Source organism: Channa argus, chromosome 21, assembly GCF_033026475.1.
Source record: "Channa argus isolate prfri chromosome 21, Channa argus male v1.0, whole genome shotgun sequence".
NCBI lineage: Eukaryota > Metazoa > Chordata > Actinopteri > Anabantiformes > Channidae > Channa > Channa argus.
The window spans coordinates 3,913,916-3,937,732 of NC_090217.1; the positions used below are offsets into that span (position 1 = coordinate 3,913,916).

The following is a 23,817-nucleotide window of genomic DNA, read 5'->3' on the forward strand; positions in this document are numbered from 1 at the left end:
GCTTTGCAGTACAGTAGCACATTATAAATCCACCAAGGTCATTTGTGTCATGGGGAGAGTGGTACAGGGTGACACTGATTTTAATAGCTTTTTTATTTTTATCCCTTCATGCCTCTGCATCATGCACACACAGTTGGGTGTTGTTTGTTTATTACTCATGCATCCTACAAGGGTGCCCAAAGGCATGAGGAAGCTTGAACTTTATATATACACACACCTACATCTGGCTACATATCTAAGGCTCAGCTACATATAACGCTCTGCATGATGCTTGAGTTATGAATGCATCATTTTGAAACTGATAGGTTTGCCTTAGTAATACATGGCCTAGATTACTTGAGTTCACACTAATATGGCAGCCATTTCACTCAAACAGGAGATTGAGGAACGGACACTGGTAATTTCAATTCAGCATGGACTCTCATCCTTCTGCTGTCAATAGAGAGCGGCTAAATCAACAAGGAATAATATCGAGGTACCTCTAATCTAATAATTTTAAACAAAGAAAAAGACAAGAAAAGCCACTAGTTAGGATATTACTCATTATCCTGGAGATAAAGTGGCACTTCCTACCCCATTTCTTACTCACTAATCTACTGCCTTAATATCAGCATGTCAAGCAGGTCCATTTTGGAAAGCCCTCGTCTTTACAACTGGTTTGATGTGTATGAACATTTCAGGTAAGCACAACAGGAAAAGGATGGTCATTTTTTCTGAAGTACCTTATTACATTCATGAAACATTGAAAATGTCCTCCAAGTCCTCTTTTTTATACCACGTGCCCTTCACTAATAATTAATCTACCCTTTCATTGCGCAAAGGGGATGTTTCACCCACTATGTACAAGGGAGGCTCTGGGCTCGGGAGGACAGACATGGAGCACACAGGGTGAGGTTTGCGTCCCTCAGCAGTCTCATACACCCAGGTGGTATTAATCTCTAATAACTTCCCCACAAAGCACCTTCAAGCAGCAGCAGGAGAAATGCTATGGGCAGATGATGCATTTTACCAGTGCTAAGTATGAATCAGGATATTAAAAAATTGTAGGAGGGCAAAAGCAATTTCCTCCCAAAGGGGATTTTAAAATTACAGCTATCAGACTGGAAGCAAGTTTAGCGGTAAAACCATTTTCTCATTCCTACCTGTGACAATGAAACACCTTCCCTCCACCACCACAGCTATACAGGCATACAGTACATGCACATGTGGACATTATCACGTTTGTAAATGAAAACCTGACAGTCTTGACAGTAGAATTAAATTAAACTGCCTTAAAGACACTGTAAAATCTATTGTACATTTATGACAGACATTTCTACTATACATAAAAAAACATATTCATTAAATAATTGACTGTATTTTATTTCCCCTTGGGAAGACAAACCTGAATGAAGTCATTATAACATTAATTCACTTCAGCTGCTCTGAAGTCATTCGCTTTGTGTATTTAATTAAGCAGATTGTGGTTGAATACGCAAACCGGGGCAGACGTAACCAACACAGACTTGTTTTTTTTTTTTAACTGGCTTCACTAGACACTGTTGAGGCTGTGGCACTGATCTCTTCTGACTCACTGCAACTTGACGACAATTGTTTTGACCGTTGCACAGCTGATAAATAGGAATTTAAATGAAGTTGCATACAGCTAGAAGAACGGCCTCTTGTCGCACACCCAACAATGCATCAGCTCTTCTGCACAAATGAAGCCACATTTAAAAGCTTTGTTCTATTGTTAGGAGAGGTCCCTCTCATGCTCTGATAAATTCAGCAGCTTTACACCTTGTCATGTTAGACTGTCAAATAAATGAAGGAGTTAGCTTTTTTCTGTGACTTCAGAGGAGTCAATTGATCATTGTTACAGTGTTTGTGTTGGTTCTATTTATATAAATGTTACAGTTCTGGACCAAGCCTTTTTCTCCGGACCTGTTTAGCCATGATTGCTCTAAACAGATTAATGCTAATGTATATACTAATTATTTAAATTATGATTGCCAAAGTTTTGTCTGCACAGGTTAAATATTATAAAACTTTAATGGTATTTTTATATGAATGTGTATGTGTTTTTGCTGACCTCTTTGTTGATGTTTATAAGCGTTAATATTTGTGGGTTCACTAGTGTGTGTGGATTAATCATGTAATCTGAGTCTTATGTCAGTGGGCCTACAGAGATCAAGCAGTCTTGAAGTCTTCTACACCCTGTCAAACATCAGGTTTCAAATCAAGACTTAGCCCAAGCTAATTAAACTATCAGTGCTAGGCCTTTAGGAGGATGTTGATATTGGTGAGTCAAGCATGAGAAGAACCTTCTCCAATTAGTGCAATATTACCACAATCTTGACAGAATGTGAGGTTGTCTTTGCATAATGAGTTTGAAGTAAAAGTCAAACTAAGTTAATAACGAGGAAGAAAATCTGAAAGTCTCAGAAGAATACATTTTTCATAGCATGCTGGTTTTGAAAGTGATTTAAGTGTTGTTTGTTTGGAGCTGTTCAGTGCAGGAAAAGTAAAACACTGAATCACCTTAAATACACTGATGGGTCCAAGTGTAAAAACAGTTTCTGTGTATTTAAAAGGTAGCAGCACCACAGTAACAGTGACTGGACTGGACTGTAATTAGTAATAATTGCTAAACAAAATAACCGAGCTGCTTAAACTATTGTTATTTTATAATCCATCACACTATTATTTATTGTATTTATCTATGCCATTAATGATTTTGATGATATAATGGATTGTCTGTATCTGGTAACAATTAAATTGACATACTTGGACAGGTACAACATTCTGAGCAAGAAAAGCAGGACAACAAGTCCCGAGGTGTTCACCAGCAACAGTGTTACTGATCTGTGCTCTTCCCTCCTCACAGGCGCCCACTACCAAATGGCTACACAAGGTCAAATCACAAGAGGGATGCTATTTCTATCTTCCATTTTCTATTGCTAAAGCAGAACCACTCGCCTCATTTTCTTTACTATTCTGCTATTTGATACTTCTCTTTTCTATCCTCCGCTTCATTTTTTCTTCTTTCTCTCCATCTTCTAATGGAAGTGAGCATTAAGTAGGAATCTTGAGCCAAATGCAGAGCAATCCTGGCAGCTGCCCTTTTACCATAATGGTCTTTGGCTTATTGCAAAGTTCACTCTAGATAACTCGACCCAAACAAAAGATTAGTGTTGTCGGACTTGAACAACCCTGATAAAACATGGCATCGCTTCTAGCGACAGCTGAATGGCAACAAAGTTAATTTGGGAGTCAATTAAGTAAATAAAATGATATGATTAGATTTTACAGCCAAAAAGAATAATTCATTAACACTACCAACATTTCATAGTCACCCAATTCATATTACACGATTTTAAAAATTCATGGGTAATGATTACATTCATTTGTAGTGTAAAATGCTTTGTATGCGTTTCAAAACGCTACTGCAAACCAGCAGTCCATGTTGCATCCATCAGTACATACACACCCTAAGCTTTTCTGATTCAGTTAGTGCTTATGAAATGGAGCATCTGCAGAAGCTCCCAGAGAGAATGTAAACATAAGCTTTGCCTTGGGAAATGAGCTGAGGGGTCATTTAGGCTTGGCTTGGGAAACCATGGAGTGCTGCCTGACTCTCTGGGTTACTGTTTGATACGCAGGAACTCCCTGGCTAATTTATCCCAAGCAGCAGTCTAAACTGCAACACCTGAGCAACCACAACAGCCCCCTCCTCTGCCTTTCTTTCTCTCCCACTGCATTGGCTGATACTGCCTCCTGAGATATTATGTAATTACGTAGCAGGTAAGAGGTGATAGGCCGCTCGTATTTTAACAATGCTTGTCACCAAAGCCATGCTACAATCACCATGGACATGCTTGACATGTTTGCTAAAAGTCAAAAGCCATCTATTCAACGTACACTGTGCAGTAGCCAATAAGCGCTCTATCAGAGACCCTGTGGGAGGTGATAAGCCTCCTTTACAGCAAGGGGGGTTCCCACCAATCACAACAACATGGCAGACACTGGGTAACACAGAAAACTCAAGAGCTGATCAATGGTCACTATATAGACTCCTAAGCCTAAAAGATTGTAACTATTAGCAGGAATTCATTATCACTGTGTGTAGATAATAGAGCACAAGGTACAGTCAGGAATAAAGGCAGCAGAAAGTCACAGTAAGAGAGGGATGTCTTTTCCCTCTTTCAAACAGCATTACAGCTAATTTCTAAATCAATAGCTTCCCTTTTTCTTCCGCGCCAAAGATAAACCCATCACAACTAAAGGATGAAGGAAAGTGGGATAGTAAAGGGAGGAAAAAACTAACAAAAAAAAAAAACAGGGCACCAGAGCCACAACCAGCCCATTTTATCTGATTGAGAGGTGAACAAATAGAGGGATTAGCTTCCATAAGATGAAAGCAGCTGCTCGTCTTCCATCTCCATTCCCCTCTCCTCGGCTCTCCAGCCGCCCACACATCCACACAGTGGTCTCCCCTCGCAACCAGAAACATGCTCTATATGTTCCAGCCAACCTGCTATCGGCAGCTGCGCTCCACCCTGTACATAGCAGTTTCCAGCATTAAAGCAAGCACAATAAGCCTTTTGGAACACATTACCATGAAAGATGTTAAAAGAAAGGGCGCCAAAAATGGTTCCACAAAGAGAGGCTGGGAGTTGTAGCAAAGTGTACTTCCCCTGTGGCACCCTCAAAGCACCCACCCATTCTGATTATGTCACCCAGAAACAGATACATCAACACACATCCAGCGCAACACAAAGATTCCCTCCAAAAGCCATTTCTCTGTAACTTCTGGGGTTGCCCAAAGAGGAAATGTGCGCTCTTACCTGGCAACAACAGCACACCTTCAGTTCCAAATCTGCTCAACCTGACAGGGCTCATCAGGAGTACAGGCAGGGAGTCTTAGTGAGGCTGAGAGCAAGAGATACACACACACAGAGAGAGACAGAGAGAGAGAGAGAGAGAGAGAGAGAGAGAGAGAGAGAGAGAGAGAGAGAGAGAGAGAGAGAGAGAGAGAGAGAGAGATTCTACGAGGTGTGTGTGCGTGTATGACGAAAGAGAGAGGGAGGGAAAATGAGAGGTGGAGCCTGGTTTATAGAAAAGAGGGAGGGAGGAGAGATAGAGGGCTGGATTATAACCGTCTGCCATCTATATAGCAGTCTAGTGGGAACGATGTGGATGGATGGTGCTAGATCAACTTCTATCCAAACACAAGTGGCAGATGCACCTCCTGCAAAGCAGGAAGAAAATCCTCAAGGGAAAGAGAAAGAAAGGAGGAGGTGTGACAGATAAAAGGCACTCTGGGCTGTTTAAGCCAGCATCATCACGCAGCAGTTCCTAGGAATCCCTCCAGTAAGAGGGGCATTGCATCACTGAATACTTGCCTGTGATTGGTTGGGTTGTGGGGAGATGCCAAGGATGGTGGGCAACACACCGTGACCTGAGATGACCCTTTCACAAACTAACATGTCCTGTTGGTTTCTCACATTTCAAGGATACTTGAAAAAAGCTGCCATCCCTTAGGATTCCAGCAACACACACACACACACACACACACACACACAAAGCTCTTAAAGGAACTTGCTATTGAAGGGAAAATTCCCCAAGAGGAAGGCTGAGCCAGTCAACACATGCAAGGACAATCTTTGATTAGAGTTATTGTGCTGTCAAACTGACTTCCTAACCAAACAAGAGGCTTAATTGTCAGTAGACAATTAAGAAAGTACATTTTAAAATGATCTGAAATATGTATTTATTTATTTATTATGTATAGTATAATTTGTTAATATATAGGTTTCAAATTCAAAATAAAACACTTATGGCAAAATATGGCAGCAAAGTGATCATGTAACAAGTGCATTCAAAACAATGGAAACTGTCTGAAACACCATCTTAACTACCTCAGGTAGCAGATGAGGTTTTCTACTGCCTAGATGGAATAAATAAAAGCTGTGCACAGCTGTACTCAAAGGTTAACCAGAAACTCAGGCAGCAGCGTGAATAGAGTTCTCACTATTAGGATCTCCCAATAAAAACACAGGTGAGCTTATTATGTAAAGTGCCCTGAAATGACCATGTTGTGAATTGGTACTATGTAAAAGTTGAAAAATCTAATTGACGTTGCTAATGAGAAGCTTTATAAATCCCTGGGTGATTTCACTATCCCTGCTTGAGTTTGAAAGGCTGTCTTCCGCCTGAGTGAACCCCTGTGATAGGTTGGACCAGTGTCACCCAACTATCACTGAAGCTGCCAGATTTGTTTCAAATCCATCTTTTCGAAACAGCCCAGATTCACCTCTGTCCTGCAGTAGGCTCTTTTGGAAGCTTTTCATTATATTAATAATAAGAATTGTGCATTATTCATGAGCTTGTGTTCTGATTGGCTGGAGGTGTGGCCTTCATGTTCAATGCCAACCAACAGGAAGACGACACATTTCATTATGGTAGGATCACATCTACCTTTTCTAACAATGTCATTTGTTTTTAAACATAGATGGAGGCAAACTGCTTAGCTTTGGTATAAATAAACTGCAGTGCTTCTCCTATTATTTTTTTTTTATGTACACATGCATGTACCATCATATGGACAGCATCAGAATTATTATAAAGCAGGTAGATTTTTTTCATAATTGACATAGTGTGCGTAACATCATAAAAGATAAAAATCTTACAACATGCATCCCAACAATTAGGCATTCTAGGCCACGATAAAAGGTCAACCATTATTTTTGTTATTATGATGATGAACATTTGCACTAATGGTGCTTTAAATATTACAGGCCTTGTAATCCAAACTGACCAAACTGAAAAGCAACCTCTGTTTACAGGAGCTATGTACAGAGGGCAGGGGCTAAAGAATACAGAAATAAAGGGTTTAGTTACTTGACGGCACAGGTGGACTTCTGCTTTTACCTTAATTTAGAAGTTTTATGCGTTTTCCATAATACCAGGTTTCCTGAAGTCAATCTTCAACTACTTCACCTGCTGTAGTTGGTGGTATTGACAGAGTAATGTTTAGTCCCTCTCAGACCTTTTTTTTAATAAAATCTGATGCATGTTACAATGTTTTTATGATCTTTTCAATTGGAAGGATGCGTAGAATTCACAGGGATTAATTTGATTAATTGTTGTGACATGACATTGAAAATTCCTGTTTACTTTTATTTAAAGAAACAATACCACCGCATATTAATCTAGACACAAAATGCTGCCAAGGTTATGAGTTCTTGTCCTTCCTTGTCCCTGACTAGGGCTTAATGGAGGTTTCTCTTGATGTAAAAGAGTTTATTGGTTCTTGAGGGGCTCCACTGGTAAACAGCAGAAACACCAGCTGCATCATCCCTGGGTCTCTTCAGAAATAGCTTGGCCACGACTGTGGCCCTGGCCTTGACCCAGCCAGCAGCCCCTACCAAGCCAGCAGCAGGCCCTGCTCCACTAGACTGGCTTGGTCTCTTTGTCCTGGAGTAATAAAGTGTCACTATAACCCGGGAAGAAGAGGGCAAAAAATACTGCAAAGCCCTTGCTGTACATGCAGTGTCCTCTGTCCGAATATCTCCTGTAGTAAGCCCAGAACAAAACCAAACTGAAAATATTGATTGTGTGATGGTGAAAATAATTAGAGGACCAATAAAGGGCCAGCCACATCCCCTCCCCCATCTTCTAACATACAGGATTTTATTTATTACTACTTGGCTCAGTCAGCGATACAAACACAGAATGGTTTAAATGTAGCCATCACCAGCACCACAGACACCTGAGATCTGATAGCAGTTACAGGATAGGTGCTAATTAATAAAACCTCACTAGTGTCAGTAATATTTGACTCATCCTAATTACTTAGTATAACAAGCAGTCACAACAAAGATATTAAGCAGAAAAACTCCTTACTCCAGTCAATGTTGCATCCTTTTTTGGAAGTGTCAGAAGCTCATCCTTTCAGAGCCATTAGTCATCCACACCTAGCTGTGTGGATCAAAATCCAGCTTTGCTCAAATCGGCATTCTGCTTGTGTGAATAGTTGCCATGCCCTGACTGTTTTGCATGCATGACACCCCAGGTAGCCTGGTGTTTCTCTTTAGTTTACAGATCAGCAGCATCTCTGGAAGAAACGAGGTGACAGACTGTGACAGGCTGATGGATGAGCGACACTCATGTGCTACTGTGTCACCCCTGCATTCACCTCATCCCCTATTCCTCCCCGACACTCACCACCTGAGGGAGGATAAACAAGTGCATGTGGCTTTGCATGTAGATCAAGCTGCAAGTTGCACCTTTCTTTACAAAGTATGCATATGTTTTTAGAGAAAAGCCTGATGGGTAAAGGGTGGGCAGCTGTCACATTGGCTGATAGTTAAGGGCCAGATGACAAGTCAAGAATTGCCACAATGACGTTGCTCAGGAGAGGAAAAGAGCAGATGAGATGGGTGACAAGCGGAGGTGACGGGATATGAGGGTGGCAAATAAATCTGCATAGATATGAGCAAGCACTACTAACAATTACACATCTGAAGATGATACTGCAAAGAAAAGACAAAGGTGACATTCAGAGCTAGAGAAAATGTAAAAATTACCCCCACAATGGACACTGTCCATCTCAAAGATTAGACTATGTGGTCATACTGTGGAGACAATGTACTGCATACAATGGTCAATAACCCATCAGTGCCAATATAAATAATCAACACACACCACATCCATATACTCAACCTCTCCCCTCCAATTTCCTGTCTTCTCTGTGCACTGCATCTATCTAATGAAAAATATAAAGTATAATATTTTCTGTGGCATGTTACAGTCAGCATTTAATCTGAATTTGGGCCTTATGATTGAGTGACATGGCTAAAACTAGACATAAATCAATGGACTTATTGAGGCAGTCTGGGAAACAGGCCTGTTGAAATTCAAATTAAGAGATAAAACTCTCCCAGACATGCGAGTAAACAGCTCTAACTAATGTTTTATATGCTGTTGGGTGAACTAATCTACTTATATTGATTTTACCTAGCTGCCATCACTTAAACCCTCCAGCCACATATTCACATAAAAGATAAGGACCACTGGCCTCGAATTCAATATTGAATTGTGTAATGTTTTCAATCACACCTTCTCTGATTTTTAATAACAGCATCAAGTGAGATCAATAGAGTTCCTCCACAACACTCCATGATGTGGAACCTGCTACTTTGTGAAGTTATTACTCACAGCCAAACTTTTGCATTTGCAGAAGCAAATCAAGACTTTCCTTTTGTAAAGCTGTTGTAAATTATCAGAAGTATGCAGGGCAAACAGAATATCGAGTGAGGTGCTCTTTACCGTCTTGGCCATAATTCACTTCCTCTCTTGTTAGTGATTACGGTCAGAGTTCATCAGTTACTTATTTCCCAGTAAATTAGGCTCCACTTTTGAAAGCATCCAGATGTTGTTTTTCAGTTTCCCCACTTGAATCCTCTGTCTTCTCACTGTTATATAATAGGTCGTTGAGGCTTAAGTGCACTGCAGCTCCGTTGACTTGCATATCTACTCCTTTACAAGTCACTAACCTCTGTCTTTCCCTCCAACAACGACTGGAAAATTTCCTTTTGACAGCTAGAGAGTCGGAAGGTCCCAAGAGAGAGATGCAAAATTGTCACTATTTATCTAGAATTGTGTATGACAACTTAATTTGTGCTGGATGTGCTACCTAATCTATAATCCTTAGATCCAAATATGGCAGGTCATGATCAAAACAAAGTTATATTTTCAGTTCATAACCAAGACAGCAATTTAGGCACTTAAATAATCCAAGAAACGTGAGGGTGGAAAACTCTTGTAATGGTTTCCCACCACTGAGCCTGCTAATGGTTTCTATTGTTATGGTAAAATTGAGTTCAGGAGATTAGCTTAAAGATGAGACATGGTGAGGCAATTCTCCGAACACACCAAGCATATCACTGACTAAATGGGAAGCTGTGATAATATCGAGTCTGTCACTTAACACAGAGCAGCAGCTATGGTGAGAGGAGGTTGGATTTTATGACATGCAGTTCTGAGTGCTTCCGTCATCAAGGAACTCTAAAGATAAATGTCCGGGGGTGATCTAAAAATCTACCCATTTTAAACGAATCTAATCCTACAATATGTTATCAATCTATGCAAATGTGCAAATCAGGTAGATGTAAACTGCCATCAGGACAGATCTTTACTTTGTCCTTCATCACAGTAACCCTAATCCTCATTGGACATCAAAGTACATGGTGGATCAGTGCATCAACCTAACCTGCCAGCTATCACATGACAACAGCTAAAACACTCACCAGTCATTTTTACATGAAGTACTTGATAAGTGGCATTAGCATGTCTGCCTGAGTGCACATCATCGTCTTCTAGAAAACAAGATGGCTGCCCATATACCATCAACCTTCATTTATAGCAACTAAAAGGTAATATATGACTTCACATGTATAACTTATGTCCAAACATGGAATTATTAAATGTGCATGTGTATATGACACAAACATGTTTTAATTAAAATAAAGTTCAAATAAAGCTCAAAATGCAATCTTACATGGTTATTGTTACTGCATAAAGGGAAACAGACAGTGTATGTTTGCCACAAGTTTTTTCAACTGCTAAGGATATTAACCGATATCTATAAAAATAAAGACTGTTTTTTCAAAAATTAAAACATTAAAGATTGCATTGAGCAAACTAAAGGAATTTGGAACCAGGTTATAATTAATTAATATCATAAAATATCGTTTGTAGAGCAGGGACAAGAATATCTGAGAAGTATTTTATTTCTATATCTTCACACACACACACACACACACACACTCAGTTGGGTACACAAAGCTGAAACTAATCTACTCTAAATCTAATAAATTCTCTCTTCATGAAAGTTACCATATGTATGACACAGTACAATTCAACAGCAGCATCTTCTGCAGTGATCATACAGCAGCTGAACCAACTCCTCTAAAACACTTTCACTTATAGTTTCACTAATTAAACATCACATCTACAATAAAATAACTTTAATCACTAGGTTAGGTTAAAAAAGGAAAAAAAAAATAGAAATCTGTCTCTATTACTGATCGTCTTCCCTTCCCTCTGTCTGTCATGTGGCTCTCTGCTGAGCAGGTAGCCTGCTTTTGGCAGAGGGAGAAGTGAGTTTGGAAGGCGGCTGTCAGACAAGTCAACCAGAGCTTGTTCGGTCTGAGCTTGGGTTACATGGTTACCGTACAGCAGCTTGCACACAGTCAGCTTTTTCTTTAGCTCATTCACAGTAATTAACAATTAGCCAAAAATCTGCTGGATGAGAGTTCAGGAGCAAAGTTGATATTACTGTTCATCGTGTGTGCTGATAAACTAATCAATTCAACTGCACCTCCAGCCATGTAATGTTAGTCATAACTAACATTAGTGAACTCTCAACTCTGGGCTCCCTCTGTCCTCCGCTCCAACTTGTGCATGAGGAGAAGCTCAGCTCCACCTCGGTCACACAGACTGGACACAGAACAGGGACAGCAGCATAAATGCAACTATGTTTTCAGGTCCGTTAATCACTCTCACTAACACTGATGCAGTCAAACAATTTTACACATCAGCACGCTTTAATGTTCAGCTGCATATGCGAGTAAAACTGTCAGTGTAAGCTGCAGATGTGTCTGCAGATATTTCTTTAATCAGTTGCATGGATGCAGACATCCACCGATGCTGACTGATGTGAAAAACGGCTAATATTTTACAGCAAGTAATAAATTTACATCAAGTATCATTCTAATTCTGAAGTTTTATAATGCTAAGGTGAGAAAAACATTTGTGAAGTGGGTAAATCCTCATTCCTTTTTTACAATCATTATTAGGGATGTCCTGAAACCACCAGTTCCTAACCGAGTACAAGTACTTACATTTGAGTAAGTACTGCAGGCACACAGTTGAAGAATAAGACTGTAGAATTCATGTCAGAGCCACTGCATTGGATTGCAATAAATTGCACAGGTGGCCATATTGTTATGCCTGATCGGTGTATAGGTTGGCTGAGTACGGTTGCTTCAACACGAGGCTACAAAGTAAAAGACAGCTCTTTACCTCCAGGTCGAGGTCCCACCCCACATATCCAAGAATGTGCCTCCTCCTACAGTATTTAGTCTCCCCCACCTACAGTTCAGGTAATTTATTTTCTCAGATCAGTGTAAAGTCCATTCTCTCTGTTAGAACTACAGAATCTTGACTGCATTCTTCCAGATTCCATGACCATTGGTTAAGTCTTGCAGAAGTTTACCACCAACAATGCCAAAAGCCACCTTTCTTTACCAGCCCTCTGTGGTTACTTTATATCAGGATTCATTTATTACAAATCACTCCTTGGGTCAAATAGCAGCAAAGTAAGAAGGTGGGAGCAAATACAGCTCAGTGTATACATGACAGTTACCAAGCAATGGCTGTCAGAGACTTTGCTGATATCATTCTGGTTCAAGGCCAAATAATTCAATCCTTTCTTGCTACCACTGCAGTCACTGATTCCCTCATAACATATTATCATGTAATTTCCCTCCATTAAGCCTATTCTTAGTACAGGTATCATCCTCATCATGTCTTTGAGAGAGCAGGTTATTTTTAGTCAGGCCGTTACGTGATGTCAGTGTAGGTGGAGTCTTGCTGCAGTAGGCTACTGGTGCAACACGTTTCACATCCACAGCTCCGAGCCTAGAACAAATGACTTCCATACTGTGGATCTTAAGAATTACTATGTAACATCACCTTTAGCATTTTCTTACACTTGATGAATTCAGAGGCAAAGCATTTTAGCCTCTGAATTGACAAACAAACACACTCACTCTTCTTAATTTATCTAACAGGTGTCAACAACAACAACAACAACAACAGGTGTTTAACATCTAGACAGGTTTCAGATGCAAACATCATGTATCATTATATAACTCAAACAACTGCATAAAAACTTTACAGGGATTAAATTTAATAAACGATTTGCCATAAAAAAATGTGAGTTTATACTGTGGGAACAACCCACAGGCTTGATTGAGTAATTCAGAAACAATGACAAAAAAAGGTTAATGCAATTACTGATTCTCAAAGCATAGAGGAAATATTCTGGTTAAGAACCATTCCATTTAAATAAATTATGAAAAAGAACAGATTGTATGCTGCGTGAACATAGATCACTTGAAAGTATCTGAATAATTAATGTATGCATTGTGCCGGTTAACTATTGAATGTATGCAAAAGCCACAGACAAACAGGTGAGGGGCACACTCAAAATGAAATACTGGCAATTACTCCCACTAGTACTGCTGATGCTTCTTGTTCATTTAATTTATTCAGGAAGTTAAGCAGCTATTAACATAACAAAGGAATGCTATTTGTTGCACATTTTGAGCAAAACCAAGTCCAAAGGAGGTAGCATAATTATGAAGTATCACTCTGCAATTAATGTGACTGATTACCACCTGTATTCTACACAAGCCAGTGCAAAACAACAAAGTTCTCATAAAGAAAAAAAGGCTCTGCTGCAAGCAAATTCATCCACACCTGTGGGGATCAGTTCTGATCCCAGGGCCAGAACAATTAATCACAGGATTGTTAAAAAGAGACGACAGGAGAAACTGACACCCTATAATTTTCCTGGGGTAGGTATTATCTATAATTTAGCTAAGTGCATAACACAATAAAACTTCTATCATTAGAAAATGTTAAATGTACTTATTTATGTACTATTTGTACTATTTCAGTTGTGTCACAGTCAACATACTTGCTTGTCCACCTCAAAGACAATAGTTTGGCTTAGAGTGTTTTAGAGAGCAGAAGGGGAAAAAGCAGATGCGCCTGCAAACAAAAGTTAGATGAAGAGACGAGCCATCATTCTGCTGCAAGCCTGTAATTGAAAACTTTCTTTGCTCTAACTGTTTGGTAGAGTGTCACAACAGCAGGTGCAAAGAAAATGGGAAGTCAAGTGTCATGACATTAAGGTTCACAGATTGTTTGTGCTATTGGCTGCACTACGTAAGGGGCATACGCTGACTGGCTGGGCTGACCACGGCATTTATTGATGTAAAAAGTTAGCTGACCATCAACACATGATAGCTTTGGAAATCTTCTGTTATTGTCACTGGGGTTCAAAAAATAAAACTTTAGCTATATCCTCTGAGGTTTTACTGAATCTGTGACATTATTTCATCCACAAGACCATCTCTGAAAGCCTTAAAAGGGTCCCTGACTTTCTCTGATATTTCAGCAGAAATTGTTTGCTTTTTGACAAAAATGGGCTGTGCAACTTCAGTGGGCATCCTGACAATTTAGCTGTGACTGGCTGTCTGGTTCAACCATGGGTTTACAGTTTGAGGCTAGTAGAAAAAGTTGACCAGATACAGAAGCTAGAAGATGGTGGTGTTCTGAGATTCAAGTCTTCTCACTTACAGGGTATAGTCTCATAAATCTCAAGTCGTTCAAACACACAGTCACTACATAAACCATTATATTGTTCACTAAAAATATTTTTTTTCCTATGCTTTAGATTAGAAGGCACATTACCAGAGCATTTGTATTGCTGACATTATGTCTGTTGGCTTTTAGGAAAACAACAGCCACAGCTCAGGTTGTCATTTACTGTTGAAATAACAGGCATCAACCCATTTTACAGCAGATAGCCCTTCAACCCTTATTTTTAAAATTACAGTAATACAAAAAGAACATTTGAATTTAGAAGAGATAAACAAGACTCATCTGCAAAGCACACACTGAAGCACTCAGGTAGGTTATCCAGGACATCTGTGGCCTTCATTATCCTAAGCCTAATAATAAATGTCAGTTTACTCAACCAGTCCAGAAACTGCAGGTGCTGCTAAACATCTAATGTCATGAGCAGTTTTACAAAAATCTCTCAACTTTTAACCTTACACACTCATTTCCATATGCAGTTTGATGCAGGTTGCAGTACTTTAAATGCACCCCAAAACTTAGATTCTCATATGTAGCTTCAAGCAGCCATGCCTGACTTCTCCTGAACCATAACTCACCAATCACTGCCACAGCATGAAGCAGTTGGAGTTAGAAGGCTGGTGCAGCTCATCAGCCTGTCACCTAGAACTGCATACTGGTTCTCCTTCCCCACTGACACGTTCCCTATTTGACTGTAAATCGAGTGGCTGTTTTAATCTTAGAATTAGTTCAGCTGTGAAAAATAAAAATGAGAGAAGGTGGATTATTCAGCAAGTATCTGCCTGTTTATAGCCTTTTTTTACAAACAGGATAAGAGACTGAGGATTATCATTTGATTCGTGACAAATTGTGTCTTGCGTCTCCTTCCCTATACAATCCAAGCTGAGCTTATCCTGAAGACTACTGTGCAGTCACTGGATGCTACAGAACTACAATACCTTCCAGCCTGCACTGCAATTCTCTAGCTCCTTAACAGAATTAAAAGTAATGAGAGCTTAAATTAATGTGTCACTGTAACACATATGTAAGCAAAATATATATGTGGCTGATACAACTTTTTTTCATCAGAAAGTGACTTAACGCAGGCTGCACATGCTTTTCCAAAAATGAGATAACTTGTTGAAGTACACTATAAAAAAAACTCAAACCATGAAATCCTCCATTAGTAACAATAAACTGCTTACATAATAAATAAAATGCTACTCTGTGTATGAAGCACATTTAAAAGGGTGGTAAAAATGCTTGTCTGTCTGTAGGCCAGAGGTGGTTTTCTAATTTCAGTAATGTGCCTTGTGATATTAGCTGTTCTACATTTGCAACAACTGCCAAATGCATGCGCTTTTATGTTTGGGGCTCCCAAGGCAGTTCACTAAGAGCTAGATGATCATTTTCACACATCAATTGCTTCAGTTGCAAATAAAGCGCCGTATTAGCAGCAAATATCATATAATGTCTCTTAGTAACAGGCTTTTTAATTAAGGGCAGCAAATGTGTTCTGGGAATGCACAGATGCACAAAGTGCAAATTGTTTTAACCAGGTTCAATTTCCTTACTGGCTCAAAGAAGTGCATTCAATGAAACAACCTCCCACAGACGTCCAACATTTAAATGTATTTTTCAAAAAGGAGCGAGTTGGAAAATAATGCTTGTGAGAGCAGTAAGAAGTGGTGGGTGAGATTTACTTTGGAGTGAATAAATGGACATCATATTAGAGAGAAAGAAAATGGAAGAAAAGTGAAAGCACATGGACAAGGTGAGCTCACCTGCATTCACATGAGTTTTCAAAAGCCGATGTACAATACAAAGCTCTGGTCTCCAATCCGTTGTCATTCTAGATCACAAAGTCAAACAACAGAAATACCACTCTAAAGAAACAAACTGCAAACGTACAGCTCAGCCAGTCAAGCCATATAGTTATTTTATGTAAATGCACACCATGTAAAAAGTATTTTTATTCCCAACAAGCAAAGACCATGATTATCTTAACAAAGAAAATGGGTTACAGAGGACAGAAGTGGTAAATACATTTATTCTCATACTGTGCTTATGCTCAATACTGGAGTATTACCATCTTTTTTTTTTTTTTACTTCTGTCTACTAAATTTAAGAGAGGAATACTGTACTTTGCTACATTTTAAAGTTTAAATTACCAGTCACTTTAACAGATATATTTTTTCCTAAAATATATTCAACCAGTAAAAGTATGAGGTATTATTATTAATTAACCAGTACGTAATGTGGTTTACAGAGGTCCTTTTTAAGTAACATTATCCCAACACAATAGTGTTCTGCATCGCCAGCTGTCGTTTTTGTTTTTCGCACCACGTTTCTATAGAAGTAGGTATTTGACTATTAGATTTTATTAATTACTATGAATTATCTTGTTAAAACTTTCACATTTGAAATTTTGTTAAGTCTTGACTAGAATGAGAAATGCGTGATATGAACAGCAAAGAATTCAGTATTTTCTTAGTGGAGCAAATATGCAGAGTGTGTTTTTTAGGTTTGTTTTTGTTTTTTTTAGCCAAGTATCTACATTTTTGAGAGGTTTTTACATCTTAAAGTTCCTGATACTTTTGCTTCCAAAATCCAGAAAGTCCGGGAGCCTTCCCGGGGAAGCTCAGCGTTTAGATCACGGTGCTCGGTCAGCAAACGCCTGCTGACAGTGGCTACGTCTATTGTCCCAACTGTACAAAGCGCCAACGTCACGTCACATCCGGAAGGACTCTGTTCGACCATTTGTGTGAAGAATGAAGCGAGTCCCTCAACACTCAGTTCCATCTTTGAAGGCAAACTGCCAGCCGCTCCACCGCACGTCATTAACAGAGGAAGCCGTAGTTAGTTCAACTATCTGGGTATTACAGCGCATCTAGGGGGGAAAAAAATAAAAAATTCTAATTGTAAATCATGAAGCCAATGAGGCTTTAAAGACGCAATCGTAAGCAGCGGATTCTCCATCTCTGGCCTGCTGCCATTTAGTTTTCCTATCAGCCAAAACCTACTGACCCTGTGGTAACTACGGTCTCCGCCTCAGGCTTTAACCACGACCCCATTTCACCAGTCAGTCAGTCACACATCAGAAACAAACAGTTCGGTCAGAATAATGATCGAAAGCACCATTTTTTTTAAATTTTTTTTTGTATTTAGAAAAACTAGCAAACCTGTATAGAATGTTCCAGAACCAACTGGAGATTAGCAATAAAGTCATGTAAAGTTAGTTTACCGTAGCACACAACTCACTCTGTGTAGTTCAGCTGTTAGCATATATTTTATTATATTTTATTAATTTTTACCTTGCCGTGTGAAGCTGTTGGTCCTGGGGGGTTCGGGGGGGGAACACACCAGCCTCTGTTCTGAAGTGCGCCGAAGAGTTAGCTTATCAGCTAACACACGCGCTTTAGCTTACCCACGGTGTTAGCAGGGCGTTAGCTGCAAGATCGACAGCATGTAAATTATAACCCCGTAGCTATGTTCAGACTTTCTTATTTATTGCTACATACGCGACCACTCTGGCAGCAAGTGTTTCTGCATATTTACGAAAACAACCTCACGGGATAAGTCGAAAGGACCAAATGAAAAAATCTTAACAGTCCCGCAAGTTTTGCCACTTGATTGGCGCCAGCGTCTGCGTTGCCAGGTTGGGCAGGTGAAATGGTTTTCGGAGGCTTGTGATCATTTGGGCATTGGGGCAAATATTCTCTCAGTTCCGTGACAAAATCTTTGATAATTTTAGACATTTTGCATTTATTAACTAAAGGGTTTTGGTGTTACATTTTACCTAAATAAAGAGATAATACGCATGAAAAAAAAAAACATCTTTCAAAAAAAGAAAGTAAGAAATGCCATTCTTTATGATAAGGCAGGTTTAAGGCGCCAATTGGGCGGCTTTGTGTTAAACCTGGCAACGCTGGAAGGTAACTAACCCACACTTTCCTCTATTTCAGCATGTACATTATTCAAGTTCATATTCTTTAACAATAAGCAGTGATCAAAGCAGACAGGTGCAATTGCAGGTGGTGGAGTAGCCATGTCGGTAAAATAAAGTCCACAACAAAGGACTTTAGAGGCTCTCGCCTCGTCTTTCATCTGGCTGAGGCAAGAGATAAAGAGAGAAACCATGCGAGAGAGCATCATTACAAGTCCATCTACACTCTTTATCTAATCACTAATGGCTTTGGAGAGGAGTTTCAAAACCATCAACACTGCTGTTTCACAATGTTTCCCGCAATATCGCCCTTACAGCCAGCCATTATGTAAACTAGAGTACAAAATATGCTGTTCCAGTCGCTCGGTCTCTTTAATTCCATATGCCACAGTCAAGATGACCTTTTTCTGGTGATGGATGCCAAAGTTGCAGTGGTCTCTTGTGGACTGGCTGCGATTTCTACATCTGATGTGACAGATGTGAGATTTCCAGGTCATTCAGAACACATCAGGATCATGTCAAGGTAGGAAAAGCTATCCTAATGTGCAGAGTGTCATAAACTAAAACCAAGCTGAAGGATAACAACATTTGGTGAAAGCCAACTGTCTTGCTTTTCTTTGTGTTACAGCTCAATATTTCAAGTTTTCCTCAAGGCTGCTTCATGCAAGTGAGGTACTGAACAGCTTTGTCTGGACCTATACCATTATGCACCCAGCTGATAATTCCTGCTACTGTAGGATAAACGATAGCCCCACATGGAGAATGACCTTTTAAGCTATGTGTCACCTGCCAGTGACACCCAGGGCGGCCCTCTCTGCACAGCATCCCAGAATGCTGCTGTCATAAGAAGTAAGATATCATGAAATAGTTCAGGTATGCGCATGCACACATTTACACACATTTCAGTGGTTTGTTCAGCAGATGTTGCCAAGTGTTTGGTTTAAAAGAAGGCTTTTGGACAGTTGGTGTTGAAGCTGCACAAGGCAAACCTGGCAACATTTAAAGAGAAACAAGATATTGCACAAAGCTCAAACCCACTGCATACAGCTTCTGTTTATACCAGTGAAATATCTTTACATATTGTTACATCCAACCTAAAGAGGCCAGATTAGAAGCGTCCACTTGTACTGTATTTGCAGGGAGGTACCTCAGAGATTTTAATAAATATCTCACTGTAGCCCACTTGGTAATCGCAGTAGTCCACGGACCACAGGGTGAGTGGTTTGATCCCCGGTTCTGGCTATATGTCAAGGTTTAGACACTAAACCCCTAACGGCCCATTCCCCTCCTCAGCTGTGCAGTGCAGTGCTGGTCCAAGCCCAGTAGAAATCTGGGAGGCTTGTGTCAGGAAAGGCATCCGGCATAAAAACTGTGCCAAATCAACATGCGGACAATGATCCGCTCTGGCGACCCTAAATTCAAAAGGATAAGCCGGGAAAAAAAAAAAAAAAGAAAAAAAAATCTCACACAGACATTTATGTGGTATAGTTACTGGCAGGGCCTCAAATATCCACTGTTCTCAGTTGTGTTTGTCATGATGAATTTCCAGTGGTCGGTCTGCTACGGGTTTGCACAAAAGACAGTTTTAATAGGGAAGTCTGTTATGGTTGTTTAGAAAAGTGCATAATGATAATGATGCAACAGGTTCAAAACCTTCTCAGAAAATGAAAAAGATTTAATTTACTCATCTATGTCTGAACTTTGTCCAGCAATATAAATTGCAATAGATCTACAACATTACAATACATTCACACAGTTTATTTCAGCATTAGTCAATGGCAAAAAAAAAGGCTCCTGGACTTTCAGGCAGTGACTGACTAGGAGTTGTAAAACCATTATATAAACTTTAAGAAATGTTTTCAGTAATTACAAATATGCTCAGCAAATCACTGTTGTGGCCTTTTACACGTGTGCTTTAATGTTGAGTGGACGTTTCCATGCATTCAAGATCCAAACACTCCAGGACAGTGCAAACCTAACAGGGCTAATTACTTTCTTAGGGCTTCCTATGAAGTCAGTCCCCCAGTGAGCTGGCATGGGAATGAACATGCATATATGCATGACCCCCCCCTCCAGCCCCCCTCACTCAGCTAGTAAGCGCCTGTGAGCCGTCTGCCATAGCACCTTTTCCACAGATAGGGCGGGTAGCTGTGGGTGGTGATGGCTGTCGGATGAATGGAGGGACAAAGAGGACGGAGGTGGCTGTGTTTTAGTGGTTGACAGCCATTTTTCAGAGTTAGAGTAGATGACAGATGGATGATTAGTGTGTGTGTGTCTGTCTAATCCATCTGTACAGCATCCGCTCACACTCAGTTTACATATTGCGGGATGGCACGGCGAGGTGAAGCCCTGGCCACTTTGGCTTCTACACACCGCTGAGGTTCTTTGTGATTCTCCAACAACCTGCTTAACGATGCTTGTTTGCGTTTGTGCGTCCTACCGTCCTGAACATGCATTTCTGCCTCTTCCCTGCTGACTCAGTAGTGCTGAAGGGGAGGAGAAGAAGGAGGAGGGAGGGAGGGAGATGCACATGTTTGTGTGTTCATACCTGCCAAGCAGGAGTTGTTGTTTTCGCACGCAACTTGTGGCAGGTCCCCTCTTAAATCACGCTACAACGAACGCAACACAAACTTCTCTAAGGGAGCCCTGGCGCTGTCATGGTAACAGCGTTAGAGTGACCTTCAGAGGCTGTTGATGCTCCCCAGGGCCACCTCCTATTCTGCTTGGCGTGGACTTTGTGAGTCATCAACAACATTGAAATTCACATGCTCCCTCTCTGGAGGCTTGGGCTTATTAAAATGGATGAGCAAATGGGAAAAATGATGGAAATAGCAGCTACTGAACTGAACTAACAGCATTTTCAGCCGGTGCAAACTGATTATCATAGTCAGTAACAAATCTATCATAAACAAGATCCATCATAAATGAGATTATTCTAATAGCTCACTCGGGATCAAATTATGTTATTTTTCACTAATAATCCATCAGAATTTACATACAGTAACATGAGCATGAAGACTGTTATGTAACAGTACTTACAGGAAGTGCATCAACTGTGACAAAAGGAAATGATCGAAAACAAAATACATGTGGAACATGAAATAGCATTTCACTCACACTAACCTCTGCCTACCTAATATTACAGAGTGTTATACCAGGAGAGCTTGTCACCAGGGATCGTTAACCGCACAAACTTCTGAAAAAAACAAAAGGAGAAAACGAATCAGAGCCCTGATAGGCTGCCACTTGATGCTACAGTCAATGGGCTCCAGACTGGGAACACTGCCACCCACTGGAGGAGAACAGTAAGTGAGGCAGGCATCTTCTGAGGTCGACTCGCTGGCTCATGTAGTTTGTGGAGCCCAAATGCTTGTTTTTCTTGCTGCGGTTCCAATAATTGGCACCAGTGAATGCAAAAGATAAAACATCAATAATGTTTTCAGCAGCCATTAAGCGTGTGGGTGGCAAATGTAGAGCAGCACTTTGTCATCACATTTATAGTAAGTCTTAGTCATCTATCTGGCAGTCAACACATTGGCATTTGCACACAGTGCAACGGTGTTAAATGCATTATGTACTGTATGTGTGGTTGTGAATGGGTGGGTGCTTTCAGGGAGAGGAGATGTGTGTGTGTGTGTGCAGTTGGGGGGCAACCTCACAGAACATGTCTCTTAGATGGATGTAGTTGCACACACCATACACGATTTCTGAAATGATTGATCAGGATACACGTGGTGTCTCGTTGCCGTAGCAACCACAGGGCCAGGAAGAATTATTTGGAACAGACGACTTAATTCCCAATAGAGAAGCAAACCACTCAAGTCTGTCATCCTCTGCCTCTACTGCGGTGTGTTTGTGTGTGTGTGCACGACAAGTTGAACAGGTCTCTTCTGCCTCTGTGGTTGGTTGACAGCTTACACCAGATACAATCTCCGTGTGAAGCTCATGCTAATCAAACTAGGAGCTGTGCGTGTCATTTTTTTTAGTGTGTCTCCACAGGACAGAGTCTCAAGGTGATGATGGCATTTGTGCACATTTAATTTCCCTCATCGGAGAGATGCTGTATTTGAGGGGAAACGCGCCCATCATGTAAATTGCACACAATCTGCTTCTGGGCACAATTATGGTCTCATGGGAATCATGGGCTGGGCTCTGATTAGACTGGGGGGAAATCCATGTACAACAGTTGGTACTAATACCAATAGATTTGATTTCTAGGTCACATTATGTGCAAAGTCCAAATTTGAGGATATACAAGTATATTCATGTTTTTGTCCATCATACAACAAAAAGTCTGCAGTAAAGCAGCTGATGCACATTAGATTCACTCTTTATTTCACAGAGGTGTTTCAATAAGGGACAACACAAGACATTTTGACATGCGCACGTTACTACGTACAGTATAGTGCCTGAAGTGAGTTACATATGTGCCTAATCTGTGTAGCAAAGACGCCGATCGTCTCTGCTTTCTTTGACAAAGTGGGGAAAAACTGTTGGACAAATTATGTTTAAAAAAATAAGTACATGCATATGCGACTGTAACTGGGGCTCAATTACCAACACTGCAAAGAGGGCAAATGCTTCTGGACCACTGACCTTTACGCAGCCTGAAAACCCCACATTCATTGTATCACTTAAGTTATTTTTGTGGGAATATATGGACAAAGACGCATGTAAATATAGTGCCTGCATTTGACCTCTGCATTCATTGATAGAATGGTGATGACTGGACAAGGAAGAAGTGGTGTGTGTGTGTGTGTGTGTGGGGGGGGGGGGGGGGGGGGGGGGGGTGTATGATTTTTGTGAGTATTCAGTAATTTATATTTGTATATTCTGAACAGGAGCTGCAAATAAAAATAAGCTATTATCCAAACCTGGTTTAATTTAGTTTGTGCTACACTGTGTGTGGATGTGTGGATATATGCACCGCAAAAGCCCAATGTCAGTGATAAGGGCCTTAAGGACGTGTAGAGGAGGTGCATCCAAACATTCCTGACAAATGAAATTCCTGAATAAAACAGAATTGCAGCCCACAAGTCCATTTTTCTCTGGGGCCCCGTAGTGAGTTAATTTACCCATGATTATTAGATGATGCCTGGAACAAAAGAGCCACCCTACAGCCCATGGATAACACATACAGCAAGTAACACCAAGCAACTATAAAACAGAGATAAACCAGCATATTATAGTAATTTTATTTCACATGAGAAGAGAGACACTCAGGTAAATTTGGAGAAGAAAATGTTTGTCTTTTTAATTCCAAATCAAGAGAAAACTCAAGGGCTCCTGCAGAGTCTGTCAGCTGTGTGTTGATTCTGAGCCTGTGGAGCTTCCTCATTAATATTTAAGTGTAAAGCAAAGTGTGTCTCTGACTAATTACATTCTTTTTTTTTTTCCTGTGGCAGAGTATTCTAAGACTTTTGGTGTGAAGTTTTAATTTGTTCAACACTTTTATT

At 40.3% G+C, this 23,817-nt stretch overlaps 1 protein-coding gene across 4 annotated transcripts in view; it reads right to left on the bottom strand.

Annotated features, from left to right (window-relative positions):
• The window catches only part of syt1a (synaptotagmin Ia), a 153,712-nt gene extending 148,765 nt beyond the window's left edge, over positions 1-4,947 (bottom strand). The window contains exon 1 of one of the 4 annotated variants that reach the window (XM_067490428.1): positions 4,827-4,947. Coding sequence is in view for 2 of the 4 variants with exons in the window: in XM_067490426.1 (XP_067346527.1) it covers positions 4,827-4,881 (55 nt within the window). In the remaining 2 variants the exon portion in view is untranslated. The remainder of the gene's footprint in view (positions 1-4,826) is intronic. The other 3 variants (XM_067490427.1, XM_067490426.1, XM_067490424.1) reach the window with 3 other exon arrangements.
• Positions 4,948-23,817: the final 18,870 nt, after the last annotated feature.